The sequence below is a fragment of the Serinus canaria genome, chromosome 1, assembly GCF_022539315.1.
Source record: "Serinus canaria isolate serCan28SL12 chromosome 1, serCan2020, whole genome shotgun sequence".
Lineage (NCBI taxonomy): Eukaryota > Metazoa > Chordata > Aves > Passeriformes > Fringillidae > Serinus > Serinus canaria.
The window spans coordinates 44,320,474-44,342,798 of NC_066313.1; the positions used below are offsets into that span (position 1 = coordinate 44,320,474).

Consider the following 22,325-nt stretch of genomic DNA (forward strand, 5'->3'; position numbering starts at 1 on the left):
ACACCCACACCCACCCCCCTGCATTTCTAGAAAACAGAGTGGATGAGAACATGCAGGATTGGGAACAAGTGTGTCTGTGTTCTGCAGTGTGGATGCAACCCACATTCTTTGGTATGTGTCCAGAGAATAGGAAAGCCAGCACATGTAAACAGGGACCACAGTTGTCTCACTTTCTCTAGCCTTCATATTCACCTGTTTGGTGTCAGCTGGTGTCATCAGGAAGGGTGAGTGAATATTCATGAGCAAATGAATATTTGCTCATTACCTCTAATAGGTATCAATTCTGATCCTGCAGTGCCTCCAGATGAGGCAGCTCTAGGTAATGGTCAAAAGAAGCAACATAATCACCAGCTTTTTGCTGGGATTGGGCTCTTTTTTTCCTTCTCATGATTTTTAATTTGTCCCTTCTATTTAGCATGGAAATGATACCAAAATTCTGAAGAAACAAAGCCTTATCTCTTTGAAAATAAAAATCATTATTCCTGCACAGCTGATCCGACGAGGTGATTACTCAGATAATACAGTGCCTTCCTGCCATCTTGTGGCACTGCAGGGTTTGCAGCTCCCTGTTTGTTGTACTGTATCATTTTTATTTCAAATTAACAGTTTTTAAGTTTCAGATGTCATCTAGTTAAACAAAACACCTACACACAAGTAGTGAAATCTTAGTCTAGCTAATTGCAGTGTCAGAAGTCTCATTGATTTTAAAAAGTTCCAGACTGTATTAATTGTATTTATTTCAATGTCTTACTATGTCAAAAATGAAAACAAATTAAAACTAATGTAAAACTGGGTTTCAGGTAAATAGATTAGGTTACTGCTATACGGAAATAATCTGCAGTTATGTACTAAATAATACCTTGCATTTGTATTATGAATTAATCTATATTTTTCAGATGGGATGCTTTGTTGGTTTTCAAAATAGCTGTCTCCTTTTTCAAGTCTGCCTTAAGGAAAGGAAAAATGCATCTTTTATATGCCCAGAGCCTGCAAGAGCTTGTTCAATGTTTACTTATTTTTCTAAAATAAAGGAATGTATGAGATTGTGCTACTGTCCAATTTCCTGCTCCTGCTTTTAGGCTGGAATCACCAACTCGATCTTTGAGCATGGATGCACCACGAGGAATTAATATCAAAGCACAAGCTGGGAATATTGAAGCTCTTTCCCAGATGGATATCAAACTACACAGCAGTGATGGTGTGGTGAGTACAAGCCCTTCTTTTCCATAACTGTGGTTGATCTTCTGCGTGACTATAACTTCAAGTCTTTTTTTCAAGTTCTGTTAATTTAATTCCTCAGGTTTTAGGTGACGGGATATTAAAATTAATAGTGCCAATAATAAAACTTTTATTTATGTAAATAATACTACCAACAGACATAATGTTGTATTAGCTTAGAGAGATGATTTCTAGTTAAACTTGGATACTGCTTAGCTCCCTTCTAGCACAGTGATTCCCAGGCACCTCAGTGGGGAACCTTGGCTCAGAAGCAGATGCAGCCCCAGAGTGGCAGAATTAAGGAGTGAAGCTCTGCAGACATCATTGACAGCAGGCAACATGCAGCAGCCTATTTATCCCTTCTGCAAGGCTGTACTGTGCCAGTTCTTCCACAGAAGAACTACAGTCCAACCCACATCCATCCTTAACCAGCTGGCTTCATGGTGAGGCCTCAGCGCTCAGCCCAGGACAGACCCAGGTCCAGCAGCAGTGCTTGTGTCCTGCTCTTCTGTGCACAGGCTGGGACCTTGTCACTTACCTTAGAATCACAGAGGGAATTGTGCTGGAAGGGACCTTAAACACCATCCAGGTCCAACTAGACCAGGCTGCTCAGAGCTCAGTCCAATCTGGCCTTGAGCACTTCCAGGGATGGGTCATCCACAGTTTCTCTGGGCAACCTGTTCTGTGCCTCACCACTGAAAGAAATTCCTTTTTTATATCTAATCTAAATCTATCTTCTTTCAGTTTAAAACCAGTCTCCCTGATAGAGGGTCGCTCCCCAGCTTTCTTGTAGGCCCCTTCAAGTACTGGAAGGCTGCAGTGAGCCTTCTCCTTCCCCAGAGCCTTCACTCTGACCTTCACTCAGAGCTTCTTCCCCAGAGCCTTCTCCTCTCCATGCTGAACCCCAATTCTCTCAGCCTTTCCTCCCAGGAGAGGTGCTCCATCCATCCATCCATCCATCCATCCATCCATCCATCCATCCATCCATCCATCCATCCATCCATCCATCCATCCATCCATCCATCCATCCATCCATCCATCCATCCATCCATCCATCCATCCATCCATCCATCCATCCATCCATCCATCCATCCATCCATCCATCCATCCATGTCTTTCTTATTTTGGGGGCCCCAGAGCTGATGCAGCCCTGCAGGTGAGCTCTCACCAGAGCAGAGCAGAGGGGCAGAACCCCCTCCCTTGCCCCTGCCCATGCTGCCCCTGTTGCAGCCCAGGGTGTGATTGATTTTCTGGGCTGTGAGCACGCATTGCTGGCTCATACATAGGTTTTCATTTGTCAGTGCCCCCACATCTTTCTCCTCAGAGCTTCTCTCAATCCATTCATCACCCTGCTTGTATCCATTTTGGGGGTTGCCCCAGCACCGGTGCAGGACATTGCACTTGTTGAACTTCATGAGTTCTCTGCTAAGAAGAGGGTGGGCACCAGCTTATTCCTGTCCTGTGTTTATGTCCGCTGAGAGCCTAGGGCTCAGAGAAACTTTGTATATAACAAGTCCCATGTAAAAGGCCGTTCTTAAGACTCTGCCCAGCCAAATTCAGCTTGTCCCATGGCACATTATTGCTGTACCATCTCTAACAACCCCGTTTCTCCTGCTTTTTCCCACACAGCTTTTGCTCGATGCTGAAACCGTGCGACTGCCCAAGCTGCCTGAGGGTACAAGGGGTGGATCTGGAATTTCTCAGGGGCTCTATGAAATCTGTGTGTGTCCAGATGGAAAGCTCTACCTGTCAGTGGCTGGTGTAGGCTCCACTTGCCAGGAATACAGCAGAGTCTGCCAGTGAGGAACCCAAAAGGCCACACACCCCCTGGGCATCTGAGTTTTGTATTACTCCTAAAGAGCATTACTGAAAGCATATTTTTCAGCATTTTAGAAACAAAGTACTTACAATTTAGGAAACAAATCTGCATCTACAGTTCTGGAATACAGGGTGTAAAGGGAAGAAGAGCACAAATGACATTTCCACTTCAGAAGAATGACTTGAATCAAATTACATGTTTTGTGAGTAACACTTGGAAAACAGCCTTACAGAGAGTATAAAAAATAAAACAAATATGTTTCCTTGCTGAACTATTATTCGGTCAGATGATTATGTTGTTCATATTTTTGAGATCCGTGGGTTTTTCCTCTCACTACATGTAAACACTTACTGTATTAGTGGGTGAAATAAAATTGAGGGAACTACTTGAATTATTTGTTATTTGGAAAATTCAGAAAGTGCCAGCAAATGGTCTATGCAATTTTGTTCTTGCAATAACACAAGATAGAAAAATGTGGTATTTGTATGAGTTCTGTGTAAAAGATGTTAATTTGCAGATAGCTTTCTGTTTTAATTCGGCAACACATATGCTGATTTGCTTCTTACTGAGATTCATATAAAAATAACTAATGCAAAAAGCTCCAGAAGTCATGAAGGCCTCTCTGTGTCTCAAATCCATTCACTATAAAACAGAGAAGTATGTTAATATATTTTATAATAGCATTGTTTGTTCTACTGCCTGTACCATCGTATTCATTCAAATCCTTTTTTATTTTAGGACATGCTAATTCAACAAGGCAATCTGTTGTGCCAGCTGGACTAGTAAACAAAAAAAAAAAAATGTGTCTTCAGATTGTCTGACACAAGGAACTCTTTGGGCAGTAGGAAAAAATCCTTTTATGCAGCCCACAGATTTTGATTAAGAGGAATATTTCATTCCCATCTGCACCTGTTCACTGGTATTTCTGATCCTGTCAGAGTGGGACTCCATCACAAACAGAGAGAGTAAAACTGTTATTATTTTTTACTTTAGGATTTTGGATACAAAATAAATGCTCAACAGAGCTGACAAACTGTTTATTGGCCTTGTAAAGAAACACAACTGCAGACCCATTCCCCTGTACAATGTTGCACTGAACACAAATAAATTGTTTGCACACCTCTGGGTAGCAAGAATTGTATTTAATAGTCTGTTGTTTAAACCACATGGGTTTTTAATTCCTTTGATGCAGTTTTGTATATACTTTATGATCTTATTATCCAGGAAGGAGCTATCACATAGTGCCTTTTGGTGTCTGTTTACAGAAGGATTTTAACCCATAGTGTTAGTAAACCACAAATGTCCACCTTTTGGAAAAAAAATAATCACCATCCTTAAAACAAAATAATCAGAACAAAATAACTATTAATAAACTTGCTACTTCAGCTCTGGTGAACAAGGAAAGAAAACCAAGACTTGGATGAGATCCCCAGGTACGCACAAAAGCCTGGGCTGAGAAAGAGTCCCCATTAATATTTTCCACTATTATTGTGGTAAAGCCCAGGGCAGTCCCTGCTTCAAGGGCTGTCTTTGCAATTTCTCCAAGAGTCTGATGTACAGAACAGAAACTGCCCTTCAGCAGCAGGGTGGAGCCCTCAGCAATCAATGCAAACTCCAAGAACTTCAGTAGAGCAAGTAGGAAACACTTAAGGTGAGCTTAGGCGAGTGAAGCAAGGTTTCCCATGTTATCTGGAGAGTGTTCCAACTGCTGTTACACTGCCTAAAGGAGAAGGAGGGAGCCACACATCTTCCATATCTGAAATTGCCTTTTCTTGGACTTAGACTCATTCACTTATTCCTGTCTTCAGGAATGAGTCCAAGGCTGTTGGCCATAAGGAGAGAAATGTTTATCTCCACAACTGTATCTCTTGACTGTATCTTTCTCTAAGGCTGTGTGTTAAAGTGTGCCTCCCTCAGCTGAGACACACTTTAACAGAAACCTGTCTTAGGTATTCCTTTAAAGTCAGTTTAGATGGTTCCAGCTCAATGCATAAGCTTTTACAAACCAAAATACAAGCAGGCTTCATTGGACAGAAAGTTTGAGTACAAAAATAAAGGTCAGCAAATACCCTTGCATGTGCCAGATACCTAAAAACTGCTGCTACCAGTAACTTGGAGAACTGTAATGTCACCAGTCTCTTACAGGTGTATTAACAGCAAAACTGGGACTTGAGTACTTAGAAATTTCAGCCATTGTTCTGACATCAAGGAACATATGCCCGTTTCCATGGAGTATCAAACAAAGAATTCACTAATGTAACCCGTAAATGTTATCCAGATACTGCAAAATAGTTAAAATCTCCTTGTTCTGCTGGCAGTAGAAGCACAGCACTTCAAGTTATACATTTTAAGTTTTTGTTTTGGAGGCATGTTTTCAAATGTGATTTGCCAATTCATTCACAGCAAGGGACTGAACTGAGTCTTTCCAGGCAAGGATAACCTGACCCCTAAAGAGCCAGGAAAATCAGGATGCAGCTCCCTGGCTGGTAACACTATTAAGCAGGATGGCACTTCATTTAGACACTGTGATAACTACCACTTTTCTTGTGGAGAGAAATCTTCTGGACTTGCTCCATTTCACAGGTGGATTCTAAGCAGTACCAAAACCTAAAGAGGTCTGCTGTACCCTCAGCACTGCCATCACACAAATCACCATGATCCTTTTCATTGCTTAAATTTGATTCTTCTTTTCATTATGCTACAACACTGACATCAGAAGTATTGTTCCAGTATAGAAGTTGTGCACATAAAGCATGTCTGGCGACATCTTGTCACTGACTATTTTTTTTCTTTTAGGTGTGATTAGTAGAAAAACAAAATTTTTGCTAACATTACCAGAGTATAATCAGCTGATGCTACAATCTGAATTGCATATTAATATCAACATAGGTCATACATCACTAAATTATAATTTCTGTTATCTCCATGTAGATGTCTATTCCCCTTCTCTTTAATACTTCAAAATTACTGTTTCTACTTGAATCAAACTTCAGTAATTAGTTAGAGTAACAGAAAATTATGGCACAGGGAGAGTATGCAGTTCTCTAGTTTATTTCCAAAAGCATTATCCAAATGGAGAAGAGAAAAAAAATCACTACCAGCATAGTGAACTCATTCGTTTGCATATTTACTCCCTCAAAAAGAAATATTTACAGCTGTTCTTGCAACTGGTTGAAATTGTTACACAGTGGAAAAATGATAGAAAAACTTAACTGGTGATTGCAAAAACAGGAGCTTTTTTTTTTCCATTTCACAGTTCTTTAGTATTTGCAGTTGTCTGTCTTTATATGGCTTTATGCAAAAGGAAATTGCAAGAATTGGAAACCAAGTTCTTGAATAAACTTTATACATTTTGAACAGTCTGCTTCTGCTTTTGTATTCAAATGAAACACAGCTTAAATGAATGTTTTCATTTTTAAAACAAAATCGTTTTTACAAGACTAAGAATGTGAAATGTTCTTTATTTAAAAATAATAACACAATTCTTGGTCCCAGCTAAAAATGTACTTAGCAGAATTTAGAAAATGCTTCACAATTAGGTTTCATTGGACATCTGGAATTCCTTTGTCTTAATAAGTAGCAGGTGAAAGTAAACAAAGAAATTATGGCAGTACTACTGAATTAATCATCCAAAAAACAAACCAAAGAAAAGATAAACAGTTTTGATCAAAAATTCATTGGCAAAACCCTTCATGTGACAAAAAAATGTGTGTCTTCCTCAAATGAAAACATTTACTTTGGCTGCCAGGTTTAGTTATTTTTGAGCTATTAGTTGTGCATTTGTTCTCCAGGACCAATCCGGCCTTTCTCAAAGAGTTTAGATCCAGCAATAGAAAATCTCAAAGGTGGTACTACATTCCTCTACTTTAACTGGACAAATTACAATAGATTTAATTACAGCTTTGTTTAAAGCAACCCAAGTATACCTGTACCAAGTGAATGCAATCCTTATAGTAAATTTTAAATCCTATTTCACGAATCATTACTGATAATGATTCAAGTACAAATATTGTAAAACTGCATTTTTTACACAATAGACCATTTATTGTTCCGGATAGTCAGCTACACAAAAATCTATGTCCTTAACAAAAAAAAAAAAAAAAAAAAAAAAAAAAACCAAAAAAAAAAAACCAACAAAAAACAGAACAAAACCACAAACAAACAAAAGTATTTTTTCTTGTCACTAATTGCTGAGGCAAGTGTCCTGTGCTTTTTAGAATAGCTGTGTAACACTTCATTGTTTGAGAGGAAAGCTTTTAAAGCACAAGATAGTAACAAGACTATCAAGGCTTATTCCAACTGCAGTTCCTTTGATTTAAGCTGCTCTATGTATAGTTGAATAAGCTTCCCAGACCACTGACTTTTTGTTAAACTCCTCATCTGTAATTTTGGAAGACAAGAACTGAAGCTGCTTCTCCTAGATAAACTGCTGGTACCTGTGGAAGGCAATGAGAACTCATTTAATGTGCAGAATTACTTCCTAAATGTATTTTTGTGGAACCTACATGCTAACATTTACTTCTACAGACCCTTACTACAGAATCGTCACATCCTAACTGTTCTAAGCCTCCATACCTGACTTAGATATATTGCCAAGTCTCCCAGCTGAGCCAAAAGGAAGAATCAATTAAGCATTTTATTTATTTGTTTTTCTTTTTAATCAGGAATTAAATAGCACTTACAAAATCATGTTCTGTCAGAATATGGTTTCCTGGTCTCACAAAGCCTCTTTATTTAAGTTAGCTTTTACAGTGAGTTAAGCAAATAAGAAACTAAGAGACTTCCAACTGAGACACCTTTCTTGCCTGTCCCTCTGCAGCCATCTGTAAATTTTATTGTTAGTTTCAATTCAGGAATAACAGAATTAATTAGTTTCTCTGTGTCATTCCAGTTTTCTTTCTCAAGTTGGCTCAGACTTTAAAATTGTTTCAGACCATTAGCTTCTTAAGAACTGGGACCATTTTCTTTCTCAGTGTCAGCGCTCAACAGAATATACAAACAAAACAAAATTAAAATTAGAATAGTTTAGTGATTCTGCACAGCCATTTTAACAATTCATAATAATAATACTGGTAAGGCAACATAAGCTGCTTGTAAAACACAGTTATACACTTACAAGATTTTCTTCCTCAAGAGCTCACGTAAAAACAGGAAAGTGTTCATGGTGCTCCTGTTACACTTTTGCATGCTTCCATGAGACCTTATGTTTTAGCTCCATTTAAAATAAAAAGCATGAGAACTGTTTCAAGTATTTTGCTTACCCTGAAGACTATTCATCTGACTTAATGCACAAAGCAAGAACCACAAAGGAATCTATTTTAAAAACATAGGAAATTAACTAAACTGATTTATTTCATGGCACACCAGGATTTGTGTTTTACTTACATGCTATTTATTGCAAAAAAATCCAGCAAAATGTACAATTTGTTTGAAAAAACTGCAAACATTTGTCATTGAAAAAAAAAAGGCAAATTTCCTTGTCAATAGTATTTTAATATTTGTACAATTATTTAGAATTAATCAAAAAAAGATTGTGTATTTACCTATATAAAAGCTTCAAATAATAGGTAAAGTTAGCTTACATTATAAAACCAAAACACATTGAACTGAAATATATGTTTGCATTTTTCTTTATTAAATTTATGGCACTTAATTTAATAGCAGAAATAATAATAATAGGGCTCCAAAATCAGAAGCAGTATCATTTTCCAACTGTCACATTTCTTCGAGAACAAGGCCTTTATAATTTACTCAAAACTGAGGCAGACATCATTGTGATTTTTTGTTTTTGTATTACAACACTATCACAGATATATCAGCTGTATCAGCAAGCTTGCTGTTATTTTCCTTTGTATTCTGTAAGTTAAATTGCAGTTTCACTGTGCTGTCAAGTAGACAAGTCCAGTATGCCACTGGAAAATGTTTGAATTTATGTTTAATGTGGTTGATCCAGCAAAAAAAAAAAAAAATCTTCTCATTTAGCATTATCCTTCCATTTTTTATTTTTTAAATTTTTTTACAAAAAGCTAATGTTGAACATACTGCATGACATTACCAAAAGTATTACAAACTATAAAAGAAAGAGTGTGAACTAATAATCAGATTTCTCAAGGGCAGTAGTGAATACCAAAATAAAACCAGCATTACATTGCAGCACCTTTAAACATGTAACAAAAAACAGTGCTCTGTGTACACCAAAAATGAGTTACTGAATTGAACTATTACCAATGTTTGTGGAAAAATATATATATATATATATATATGTACACACACAAAGGCACACACGCAGGGGAAGAAAAGGAACTCAAGCATTTAGGCATCTGAAAACTGAGTTTTGGTGTTTCAAAAAAATAAAAAAAATAAAACACCATATAATAATGTTCACAGATTTTGTATCATCCACATGCTTTTTCATTAAACAAAAGATGACAGGTTCTAAAAAAAAAAGTAAATTAAATACTTAATTATTTTATAATAAAGTAAATGCAATCAATGCATGACATGATGTGGCATGTTAAATCAAGTATCATTATTCAGCATTAAAATAACTACCAATTTACATGTACTAAACTATCCTTTAAATGTTTACAGTGTGATGCTGCAGCAAATTTATAATCAGATCCAGCTGATAAGAGTATTACTATGAGTGACATGAATGTCCACAAAACACAAAAGAATACAGATATGCTTTGGAGCAATATCTCCAAAGTTATTTTAACTTCCTTCCCATTTCGTTGTATGTCCAGTCTTAAGATTAGTACATTGAAAACTGACATTACCCTTTCAGAAACATTACATTAAATGAAATAAATCTAATAAGGAGTTATAATTACAGGCTTTATCTAACAGAAAGCTAAGCTTTGGTTATATAAAGTGCAGTTCAATAATATGCCAATTAATCACAATGTTGTGCATACATCTAATTTTTGCAGCTCAATTTCCTTGCAAATTCTAAAAAATATTCAGGTTTTACAGTTTGCTTAACAGCAGGCTCAGTTAAGAAAAAAAATCCCATTTAAGTAAATTTCAGTTCTAGGTACCTCGGTACAATCCACCTTTGTGCATGACACTTCTAAACTGCTTGGCACCATGCAACCTCTCGGACGTTCCACAATCTGCACAACTGCATTTGTATCCCACCACTTGAAACACCTAATTCTTGATAAAACAGTCCCCTAACCTCTTCAAATAATTTATACTTTTTGTTGTATGAAGTTTTCAAGTTTTATTATGATGCAAGCAGTACATTCCATCACTCTCATAGCAACTTCTGAAGTAAACCTATCATTGGGAATCTGTGGAAAAGGAAGTAAGTCAGGATACCTAGTTTTTAAGCTATCTACTCCATAAGCCTCCAATGTCTGAACGTCATTTGAAAGTCCTTCAAGTTGCTGACTGTACTCCTCTATTTTTTGTGCAAGGGCTGCTGGTTTTATGTCTTTGTCTGACTTGCCCTTCACAGCATAGTCAGCTGCAATCAAGGCTAGTTTAGTAGAAAGGTAGCACTTAAAGCACACCCATTCATTGGCATTTTTATGAAGGTCATTTCGTGCGGCTGAAAAGTTGGCTCGGGCCTGCCTAAGCCATCGACGTGCCTCCACAGGATTGCCAACGGACCTGAATGTAGGTGGGACGAAAAAGCGCTGGGAGTAAGAGGGCCCTGTGGAGGAGGGACACTTTTCTTTATACTGTTGCCTTTCAGATTTGTGGCTTGTTGCCTCCTGATTCCATGAAGTGTAAAATCTCTGAAATGAAAATTTATCTGACTGAAATCGAGAAGCAGAAGATGAAAATGGTCTCCTTGATGCTCTGTCCATATTTTGATCCATAAAGGCCTGTTTTTCCATCCTGTTAATCTCATTCTGCAAATGTTTGAAAACCTCATTAGCTATATCAAGATTCTCTGCATTTTTATCTGGGTGCCATTTAAGATACAGCCTCCTAATAATCTTTTTTCTTTCAGATTCTGGAAGCTTCCAAGCCTGTTCAATCACAGATGTCACTTCTCTTAATATTTCTGGCAACGAGTTTGACTTTATCTTTTTTGGAGAGTGGTGTTTTGAGGACATTGTTTTATGGCTCTCTCTGCCAGTGAAGATAGGTGGAATTGCCCTCGGTCCATGTGCTGGAAATTCTGTAGGACTGGTTGGGGTAGAAGGTGTGCTATCCCTGCCTTGAGAGCTTTCCTCTGGCCTGGAAAACTTGTACAAGTCAAGGGAGCTCACTATTTTATATTCACTATATCCAATATCGATCTGGTAAATCTTCCCTAGAAAACTGGGGCTTTCATCATCTTCTCTTTCTACTTCTTGCACTATGATTGCATAGGTATAAGTAGGCTGATATGATCCATATATATCACCACCTTCAGAATCAACAAGGTAACCAACATATTCTCCAGGATAAAATACATTCATTGGATCCATTAGAAGTGTATAGTGAATTTCAGCTGGTATGGGAGTGCCTGGTGTTGGTAGTTCAAGTTTTGATGGCTCAGAAGAGTCATACTTCACTCCTAAGCTGTCAAGCTTCTCACTGATCCGATAAATATCGTTACAACCCAGCATGGCAATTAAATATGAGGTATCAGAAATCAGGTTGTCAGTTGCAGATTTTAAGGTCATGGCTAATGCCAAGAGGAAATTTATGTCCTTGCTGTCAGAATGCTGTATGTAAAGCAATATTACTGCATTTCCATATCTCTTCAAGAAAGCAAATGTTTCACTTTTGCTGTGGGGAATAGGAGCAAACCCTTTAACTCTTAATGTTGTTTGCAGCTTCTCGAAACAGGAAACTTTCAAACCTTCTCGCAAAGCTTTGCAAAGTCTTATTGCTTTTTCTTCGTTAGCCAGGAAAGCATTGTCATTTTCATGCTTCATAATCCTAATGAGTCCTGTGATGAACTGCTCTGAAGACAACAGTAACTGTAACCTTCCCTGCAAAGAACATAATGCTCCAAACTGACAAATTTTGGGTGACTCCTCATCTAACTGTTCTTCAAGTATACTGCTAAGTAAGCGAGGCCTCAGCTTCTGAGGGAATAACATGATCAGTTTAGTGTGAAAGCCATGGTCTTTGCCTAAGTAACACTGGCTGAGATCAACAAGCATCTGCACACCAATGTTACCTTGGATTCTGCTTTTGTAGTGGGGTGCATCATCAAAAACTAAGATACTGGACTTTACCAACCTACCATCTTGACTGGGTAGGTAAAGGGCAAAATCTCTCATATTCTCAAGGTCATTCCTCACCTTTACAGAATCATTCTGAAGACTTTTGAACAGGCCTGAAACTACTCTTTTAACTGTGCGCATTTCATTAGGATCCAACTGCTTTCCTTCCGAGCTCTTATATATGCGACCTAGAACTTCCACATACTGCTTTGTTGAAATAATGTCTTCAGTGCCCAGATGTTTAAATAACTGATGGAAAGTACCAAGTTCTAAAGGAAGTTTGTAGAGATAAGGTTTAAAATCAGATTCATACTCAAGGTTTATTACCACCTCCTCAGGCTTAAGGAGCTTCCAACCTTCTTCCACCATTACAAATGAAACTCCTCGAAGCTGAAAGCGGAATTCCCTCTTCTCTGTACTAAGAAACTCATAAATGCTTCTTAGGACCTTGGCCCTTGTTTTCACCATGTCCTCATCCAAAGTTGTTATATTGCATATGTTCCTGCAGTTATTGATAACTTTGTCCAGAGGAGGGTCCAAATTAACATTCAGCATGGCTAAAACTTGCTCAAGCTGTTCTTGCGCACCAAGACTACTCCCCTCTTGCTCTTTGATGCTTAAAGGTGTTGCTTTCTCAGGAAGAATAGGACATGATGTCCACAGCAACTGCAACACATCAGTCTGCTTGAATTTAGGGTTCACCTGTGCCCCATTGAACCGTATAAGAGGAAGAGTTCCATTAACTTCTTGATACTGAGGATGAAATCTCACAAATTCTGCTGGAGCTCGCTCAGGGCACAGAAAAGGAATTAAAGACAATTCTTTCAGAAAATTTCCTGAAAAAAGGTCAGCTCTTTCTTGAAATATATGATGGAGGAGAACGTCGACAGTATTCTGTAGAGTTTCTTTAGACCAGTTTTCTGTATTTGCTCGCATGCTGATTTCCTTAGCAAACTGCAGTAACTGCTGCTGTGAAATGATGAATTTCAATCCGATATGTCGCAGAAAAGTTACCCAGGATGGAAGGAACGCCGCTTGATTTTTTGGTTTTGTAAGTTGCTCTAGCTTCTTAAAAAAATCTTGAGGTATAAAGAATTTTTCAGGCAGCATAACTTCAAAGACTTTTACAGTCCTGTCATAAAAGTACTTTGCAGGTTTTAACCTATTGCTTGCATCATGAATGATCAAAATGCTTTCAAGCTTTTCAAACAGCTGTTCTTTCATTTCTGAAGTTTCTTCAATGCTAGTTAGCCTATTCTTTAAGTAGATCAAATGTTCTAATTTTGCATCGTAAGACAGACTTTCAATTTTTGGCAAAAGATGTTTCAAGTACACTTCAAGATCATCCACAGAGACACAGCCAAGCATGGTATACAAATCTTTCAAATGAACCTTCTCCTCAAGAAAAGCTGATGAAGTTGATTGTGTCCATCTGTCTACTTCTACTGATGGGATGCTTTTTGTGAGGACATAGCATGTTCCATATTTTGCAATGCTGATGTATCGGCCACTGATTGATTTGTAACACGGAAGAGACTTTAAAATTTTAATGTCATCCTGAGATGTCAAATGACATAAGTTGCAATTGAAGTACATTAGGAGAGCCTCAAAGTCACTTTCTGCTAACTTTTCAGTCTTAAAAGTTGATGTCTGTACCATATATTGTATGGCTTTCAGAATGCTGGAGGGATTATCTATGTTTGCTGTACGTCCTGACAACAAAGGCACTAAAGCACTGTCTTTGGAGCAGATTTTGTTCAATGCCAGCTGAATGCAGCCTGTTTTCATTAAAGCGTGGAAGACTTTATCACTCTGAGCATTTGGAAAGACAGCTATATGCATGATGCTGAGTGGCAGCAAGACATCACACTCTGGCACAACCAGATGATTGGCTGAGACAGTAAACTTTACACCTGGGAGCAAAGTCCAGTCCTTCAAAGTTTCAATAACGCCATCGAATTTTGCTTGTGTATCTTCTTGCTCTTCCTTAATATTTAGAGACTCACTGATAAAATGCCAAGCACTTTTAAGCCAAGATTCACTTGCAAAGTTTTCCTTCCATTTCATACAATTTCTAGTTTTATACTCTCTAGGCAGCACAGATGATAACAATTCAGCAAAACTTCTGATATCAAAGACTTTTGCTACTTCACTGCTGAGCAGAATATTGTTGTATCTCAAATACAATGTGTTCATAAAGAGATCCTTCCGTGACGGAATAAGTTCATGGTATGTTGTCAAGAACTTTGGTCTCTTTGAATCAAAAACTTGCAACACATTGTCAAGAGTAATGAGGAGTGGCAAACCCTCAATTTGGATTTCGTTTTCTTCTGCATCTTTGAAACAGTAGTCAACCAGGAGTTTGAGGCTATGGAACAGTTTCAAATTTGTCTGCTGAAGACGACAGGGTAACTTTCCAATGTGGCAATTAGAGTCTGGAAAAGAAAATGTCATCAAAAACAATCGGACATCAGCAGGTGTCACATAGGTGACAGGAATATCTGCATCTACCAAACAGTGGTAGAGATTTGCAGTCTCATCACAGTTGTATACCAAATTAAATCCAATTTCTAAGAGTAAATGCTTTAGTCTGTAAACATTTTCGGCCACTGTCTTCCGTGTTGTGATGTTGTATTCTGTGTTTTTGAGATGCTGCAATTCATCTTGTAGCAAATTGTCAAAGAATGGTCTGCCTTTGTTCACGGTAGACATGTTAACCCACGTGATGATAACAGCAGAATGCAAATCAGAACCATCAACATTTGGAGCTCTCATAACAGGTAAAAGACGCTTCAAATCTTCATAAATGCAACTGTAAACTGCTTTCACTAAGCAATACCAGTCTGGTTGAATATCAAGTCTATTGACTGGAAAAAAGGATAAAAACTTTTTTAAAGTGTCTTTCACAGCATGAATAGGTGTGTTTTGCAGCACTGATACTGTGGGGTCAGTGCCTGGAAAATACCTCTTCTTCAGCTGAATCAGCAGTTCAACATAGGCTGGTGCTATCAGCGCTGTCATTAGACTACTATTCCAGTCACTTCTTACTCCAACACCGTTATCATCACGCCACAGATTTCTTCTTGCAGAGTCCAGAGCAAAGTGTCCATTCACATGGAAAGGTAATCCAGTTTCTAATGATAAGGGTAAGAAACAGAATGCTCTGTGGGGTTTTTTGTAATTGTGAGTAATGCAAGCCGCTACTCCACCACGAGGGAAAAGAGTAATGTCCTCATTCTTGTGGGCTGAGACCACACTTTTGGATACCTTTTCCATGGCAGAAAAGCCTGACCTGTTACAAATTAACCAAGTGGTGAGATTTCCTTCAGAGTCTTCAGTATCCATTGTGTAAGTAATCTGCTGTACAGGTATTTCACTTAGCTGCTTCTTTTTAGTTACACTGTCGATCACAGATGCATGGAATTGCTTTCGTTTCAGTCTGTCTCCATCAGTGATTTTGCCTTGTACAGAATACAGGACATTCAGTGCTCCTGATGTTTTTTCTATCTCACAAATAGAAATTTTTTCCATATGGTTCAAAAACATTAGGAGTTCTGCTCCATCCGTACGCAGCTTATCCAAAAGATTTTGGACCATTCTATCTGAGCACGGAACCGATGAAATTTCTGATACTTTTGCCATTTCTCCATTTCGAAGAGGAAACCTAAACATTGTACAATTGTCCAGTTGAAAGTGATTTCCTAAGTAGAGATCCAGTACATCTGAGAACTGTGTTCTGAAATCTGCATCTAAATCTCTAAACATGCGGCCAGGACTTGTTGATGTTGAACCTGGTGCATATCTCGCATGAGGATCAAAGATGCAAAGTATATCATTGCCAGACAGGAAAGAAGGGCAATCCGTAATGTGATAAACAGAATTGAAACCTATCCCATATTGTCCAGTTTTACAGGGATTTCCTACTTTTGTACCTTTTCCAAGGTTCTGGATTCCCCGAATATCATCTTCTGTAAAAGGCTGATTGTTGTAAACACACAGTGCTGGTCCTTGAAGTGGTGCCCATTTCTCATCAAATATTCTATCGGCTGGATGCTGTCTAGGATCAAACACAAAACAAATCTCTGTAGCTTTTGCATCATCTGCATTCTGAAGGAGCTCTTTCAGCATTTCTTTTTCTGAAGGGTAAGCGTTCAGAATGCTTTTAATTCTACTAGTCAATTTTTCTTTCTGGCCAAATTCTGTTCCAAGGGTAGTAAAACAGATATTTGATGCATATCTTTCTAAAGCTTTATGGCGTTTTGGTATTGCTCCAAGCTTCACTGCAACTTCTCTTGGAATATCGCCATGGCAATATTTAACAGTTGTGTCTTTAACTTTTATCCATGGACAGTCATTGTAACACAAAGATTTTGCAGGTAGAAGTGCAAGACGAGTATCTGGCAACAATATCTCACCATACTTTTTCTCACAAAATTCCTGCTTCTTCTCTCTAATGAGGCCCCATATGCCTTCACTAATTATTCTCCTGCAGAGCTGAAAGTTGTCTTCTGTTAGTTGTTTGGTCCCTCTCTCCTGATTTATTAATTCCAGAACTACAGCAAAGTCTTCAACTGTGAAAGCCTGTCTTACACCCACACTTTCAAACAGCTCACGGAAACTATTTTTGTATTTGTTAGGCAATTGATAGAGATAGGGTGCTGCCTCAAAATTCAAATGAAAAGACACTTTTGATGGATCAGCATACACATTCTCAACTAAAATAAAACTACAGTTTGTTAGCTGTTCAATTATCATGGCTTTTGCTGATTCACTCTCTAACATTGCTTCATGCAGATATTTGTAACAAGCATTAGTGATGTTTTCTTGATACAACGTGATTCCATCAAACGACTTTGCAACTTCTTCTAACTGATTTATGACTAAATTAACAGCTGGTTTCTTAAGTAAACCCAAAAATTCTTTGACAGCCAATGACAAAGTACCACAACCTTTAAAAGAGTGGGAATTTTCATTAAGAATTGGTTGTATGAGACAAACTATATCTTGATGATCAGCAGTGAAAAGATCATTTGCCGAAAACATCGCTTCAGGCTGAAAATCACTGCCTTTCCAGTGCAGTGAGAAGCCTGCTGGTTTGCTAAGGAAAGGAAGGAAAGGAATGTTTTGACATTTTGCAGCAAATTCTTTAGCTCTAGGATCTCTAGATTTTAATTTTTCATCAATAAGACTCAATATAATGCTGCTTCTGAGACAAGCTGCAGCATGATCAGTCTTGTTAATTTCAGCTACTGACTCTGCACGTTCTATCAGATCTTCCCATAAAATATCATCTTTAGCCATTCCCAACTGCACAAGTTTAACCAAAATAACAGGGTTAAGATAATCCTGAGTGGTACCATAAGGAAATCTTCCATCCTCAGCATCATACAACTTTGCAACTCTTCCTTCAGGATGGATCAGTCTTGATGGTGTAACTAATGAATGTCCGTCCAATGAACAGGGAATACATGGAGTAGCGCGAAGAATTCCTGAGAACTCCTCAAGTTTTTCATTGAGAACATAACGCATCAGAGGATCACGTAGTTCTGGATCAATCTCCTGAATGTTAGGGAAAAATACCTCAGAAAAGAACTGTTTCTCAGAGAAAGTGTTCTCCAGTAATATGCATTTGCATCCCGCTTCTTCAAATCCTGTCTTGACCCAGGATGGAAGATCTACAGCACACAGATTTTTGGAACCAGTTTTTTTAAGGTACTTCAGAAAGATCTTGAAGGCTGATGGCCCAACGTCTGGCCGTTTCAGTATGGAGTCATCTAAAAATCTTACATTCTTCATGGAAACCCAAGATGAACCATCAGAAAACACCTTGATCCCTTCTTTGCTTTTCATATGAGCTATGTCCTCATAAAACCCTTGACAAATAACAGAAAAATCATCGTGAACTGAATCAGGATCTGGCCACACTGCACAGTAACTGTAGTCGACTAGCTCACCATTGATTGCCATGTCACGTAAAACACAAAGGGCTTCTATGTAGGCTTTTACAATAACATGCCTCATGAATACTGTATTCCATCTTCCTTTTGTGTCTGTTTTCCAGATCTCTTTCCGATTCGAAGTAACTGCAAAGCAGCCATTTATGTGGAGAGGTAAGCCTGTTTTTATTCGCAGAGGTAAATAGCAGAATACTTCACCTATGTTGTTGCAATTAGGTTTCACAATCCATTTTTGATCCTGGGTTTCAGACAGCAACACTCCTACACCACCACAAGGAACTAGGCCTAGTCTTCGTCCACTTTCATGCAAAGAAAATTTCAAAGCATCTCCAACATCCATGCAAGAACATATAAGCCATGTTGTTGAATCTACTGTTTTCTGTGGCAATTCATCACCTGATCTTTTCGTCTGTCCTGATTTTGCCATTTCAAAGAAAGCAGTTGGATCATCTTCAGTACCTCTGAAAAGTGGAGACTGTAAATCAGCAATCCGCCTGAATACATGGTGAAATTCCTCTACCACTATCTGCAGGATACATGATGACTTTGGTGTTTCAGTGGGAAGCTTTTTAGTACTACTGCTGCACACCTTCATGAGTTTAGCTGCTTCCTTTAAAACACTTACATTTGGTGCACTCAAGGCTTTGGAAGAACACAGGTTTTTTCTGATAGTGACAACATCTTGTGCCACGCCGGGATCATCTGCTTCAATTTTCAAGTATTTCAAAACCATTGAATTTACACTCTGAGCAAATATTATCAGTCTATGACCACAAATGCTAAATTCATCCACAAGAGAGTAAATGTCTGCTGTATTGTAGGATGCACTGCTGACTTCACTCACTTTAGCTTCCTGCTGAGTCCTAAAGGACAGCCTGAAAAGTGTTCCTTTGTAGCTATAGGGAGATTCTACTGTCAGTGGTAGCTGGCAACCAAAAACTCCTATAAATGGCTTAAACTGATTTGGAAATTTTCGCAGTCTCTTCTGTTGCTTACTCCAGTTGATTTTGATGCCAGGGTTAGATTTATCTCTGATATGCTTACTTATGTGGTTGACATTTGGATCAAACATAATCATGAATTCCCGGCTCAAAATAATAGGAACATCAGTGATATGATAAACAGAATTGAATCCCAGTCCAAATTTTCCTACTTTGTCAACTTCACTCCTTTTTAGAGACTCTCCTAATCGAGTTATATTTAGGAAATCAGAGTCGGAAAACTCAGAATTATTGAATGACCACAAAGCTGGACCATGACATGCTGCCATTCCTGGATCCAGAAGGTTCTCTCTTATATCCATATTTCTTCTCATGTCAATCAGGAAATTACATTCCGTTGCATTAGCATCATCAGCATTTTGAAGAAGCTCCTTAAAGATATCTGAAATGGAAGGGTATTCTTCCAATATGTTTTTAATTCTCACAGTCAGAGGCTCTCTTTGCCCAGATTGCTCAAACCCCATATTTTCTGGATTAATCAGTCTTGTGCTAAGGCATGGGACATTTAACCACTCAGCGGTTTTCATTGGTATGTCTTCGTGCACCAAAATTATGGGTTCGACAGAATCCTCAAGCAGATCGTTTAAGTCATCGACTTTGATGTCACAGTAACAGCACTCATGAATTGGCTTCATTGCAAGTTTATAAGGAAGTTTGCCACTGTACAGCGGCATGGGCGTATGCAGACTCGCGGGGATCTGATTGCTGTACAGCCATCTTATGATACTCAACATAATGTGAAGGCTTTGCTTACTCTCTTGTTCTGAGAGAGATTGCTCACTCTTCAGATATATTTTCTGAATGACCATAGAAACATGGTCTGGTGTTAACTCTTCAATTGAACCACAAGATTTAAACAACTGGTGAAACTTTGCCATAGTTTTTGGAACATAATGTAGATAAGGCTGGAGATCAAGATCAGGAACTGATTTTATAACTGCTTGTGTGAGGGAACAAAATGTTTTACCTGTCCAAACCCAGGGAAATTTCAGGGCTTTAAAAGCTTCTTTCCCTTCTTCTAGATGATCATGCATAAATCCATAAATCTCAAGCAAGATATGCTGAAATTGATAGTAGTCCTCATCACTGAAGGTTTTAGAACTATGCCAATCAACTACCACCTTGAAATGTTTCAAGACTGCCTTTATGCTGGGCTTGGTGGGGATGCCAAGTGCTTTCTCTATATCCAACAGTACATTTTCCACAAGAGGAACTGAGGAACCAACTAAAATTGCGTGTGATATATCACACATTTCTGGTGGTGAACACAGATTACAGTGATCTCCTTTCCAAACCAAGGACCCTGGATAATTTGGAGGCCTTTCCTTACTTGCAGGAATCCATTTTATCTTTTTCATTGCAGCTTTTGTTTCAGATGCTTGAAGCAGCATATGGTTTTTGTTCAATATTGTTAAGACAGTTCTAGCTTTTCTTAACAGCAAATCATGATTGGTGTTAGAGTCAGCATGCAAACTTTCAATTTTTTTTGCCACTCTCAAGATATCATTTTCGTCAAGACTGGCTTCATTTTTTAAGCCTATTTGTCTCAATGAATGAAGAATATCTGAGGATGTAAAAATAACAGGGGGGAAGCAACTTTCCTCCTCAGCATAAAACAAATGTTGCAGAAGTTCTACCTCAGGATCAAAGAGTTCATTTGCTGACATTATCTTTTCTGGTGAGATCTGAATAAACTTTAGTGGTGTCAGCCAATCTATCACATCTGTATTCTCATTTTTCAGAAAAGTCAGATTTTCAAGAACCCATTGCATTATCTGTGCTGTTTCATCATATGAATAAAAATCACTTCTTATGTCTTCTATAACAAACTTCAAGCAGTCTGTGCTCTTTAGCTGTTCTATTTTCAACAAATTAGCTAAGCGAATAGTTGCTTCATCGCTGCTGTCAATTATTGGAACAGAAAACCTTAGACCAGGAGGAATTTTGGCAGTGTGGTGTAAAACCTTATTGCCTTTTAGCCCAGTAAAAACAGGGACACTTTCATCAGATGATTTTTCAATTTTTTTAAATATTAGCAATTCCTGAATAATTCTCTTCTCTTTTTCATTTGCATCTGTTAAACTAGCTAAGAATGCCCTAAGAGCATCTTTATGTGTCGGTGGGAATGATGCAACCTGATTGCATAGTTTCTGTAAGGACATTTTTTCCATTATTTGTAAAACAGCACTTGGCAATGGTGGATGCACATATTTTTTTATAAGTGGATGTTGGATAGAAATATCCAGTTTCTTAAGTACAACCCCACCAATTTTCTGAATAATATCAGCTAAATATTCTGGAAGCTGGGTCTCAGATTCGTCTTCCAGAATGATGGGTGATGGATTCCTAAGTCTAACCAGTTCCACTGATGATTGACTTTCATCCAGCAGCGTCTTGGGGATGAGTGGCATTTCATCAAACACACTCAAGTCATCAGAAAAATGTATGTAGAGATTCTTCCAGACCATCTTCAGCCAGGAAACTGATGGGTGCTTTTTTTCTTCCAAGCCTGGACACCACTGTACAACCACATCTCTCCCAGGCCACACGTTGTTCATAATTTCTTTAATGAGCCGGGCAAACTTTTCTGGGTTCAGGAGCTGCAGCTGAGTGCATGGCCTCCCTGAAATTACAGCAAAAGGGAAAAACTGTGAAAATCACAGACCAGAGTTACCTAGCAAATGGCTTCAGGGGACAAAGAAAAAAAGAAAAAAAAAAGTCTAATCTGTGTCCTCTTGTTTTGTACAAAAAAAAAGTTTGTTAACCAGGACTGCAGATACCCACTTCCTTTACTTTCAGGAGTTAATTAAAAGAAAATACATTCCATATTAGTATGAAAATATAAACAAATTGAAAATTATCAGTATGTTATTATATTTGTTAGTTTAACACCAAAGTTCTCAGGCATACATAGCAACTAGAGATTTAGAATTGAACTACAAACTTTTCTTTGTTTAGTTAATTCTTTACCCAACTTATTTGCCTAGTGGTAAATAAAAATCTAATCCTTTATTTGTCTATAATTGGAAATGTTCAAATAGACTTGAAAGATTATTTATTAGATATAGCAAAGTGGTTCAGGTGCAACTGCTCTTACAACTAAAACTGACAATAAACTGGACTCAGGTAGGAAGTCCTGAAACTAAGTCTATATGGT

General features: G+C 38.1%; 2 protein-coding genes across 13 annotated transcripts in view; one reads left to right on the forward strand and one right to left on the reverse strand.

The window, feature by feature from the left end:
• SGCG (sarcoglycan gamma) overlaps positions 1 to 6,399 on the forward strand; it is a 105,515-nt gene extending 99,116 nt beyond the window's left edge. For all 12 annotated transcript variants that reach the window (XM_050980907.1, XM_050980914.1, XM_050980927.1 and 9 more), the window contains 2 exons: positions 1,080 to 1,203; positions 2,848 to 6,399. In XM_050980907.1, coding sequence (XP_050836864.1) covers positions 1,080 to 1,203; positions 2,848 to 3,021 — 298 coding nt within the window. In that variant the 3' untranslated portion in view covers positions 3,022 to 6,399. The remainder of the gene's footprint in view (positions 1 to 1,079; positions 1,204 to 2,847) is intronic.
• A 760-nt stretch (positions 6,400 to 7,159) lies between these two features.
• Positions 7,160 to 22,325, reverse strand: part of SACS (sacsin molecular chaperone) — a 33,566-nt gene continuing 18,400 nt past the window's right edge. Inside the window, exon 9 of the mRNA XM_050980733.1 lies at positions 7,160 to 21,791. Within this exon, the coding sequence (XP_050836690.1) occupies positions 10,231 to 21,791 (11,561 nt within the window). The 3' untranslated portion in view covers positions 7,160 to 10,230. The remainder of the gene's footprint in view (positions 21,792 to 22,325) is intronic.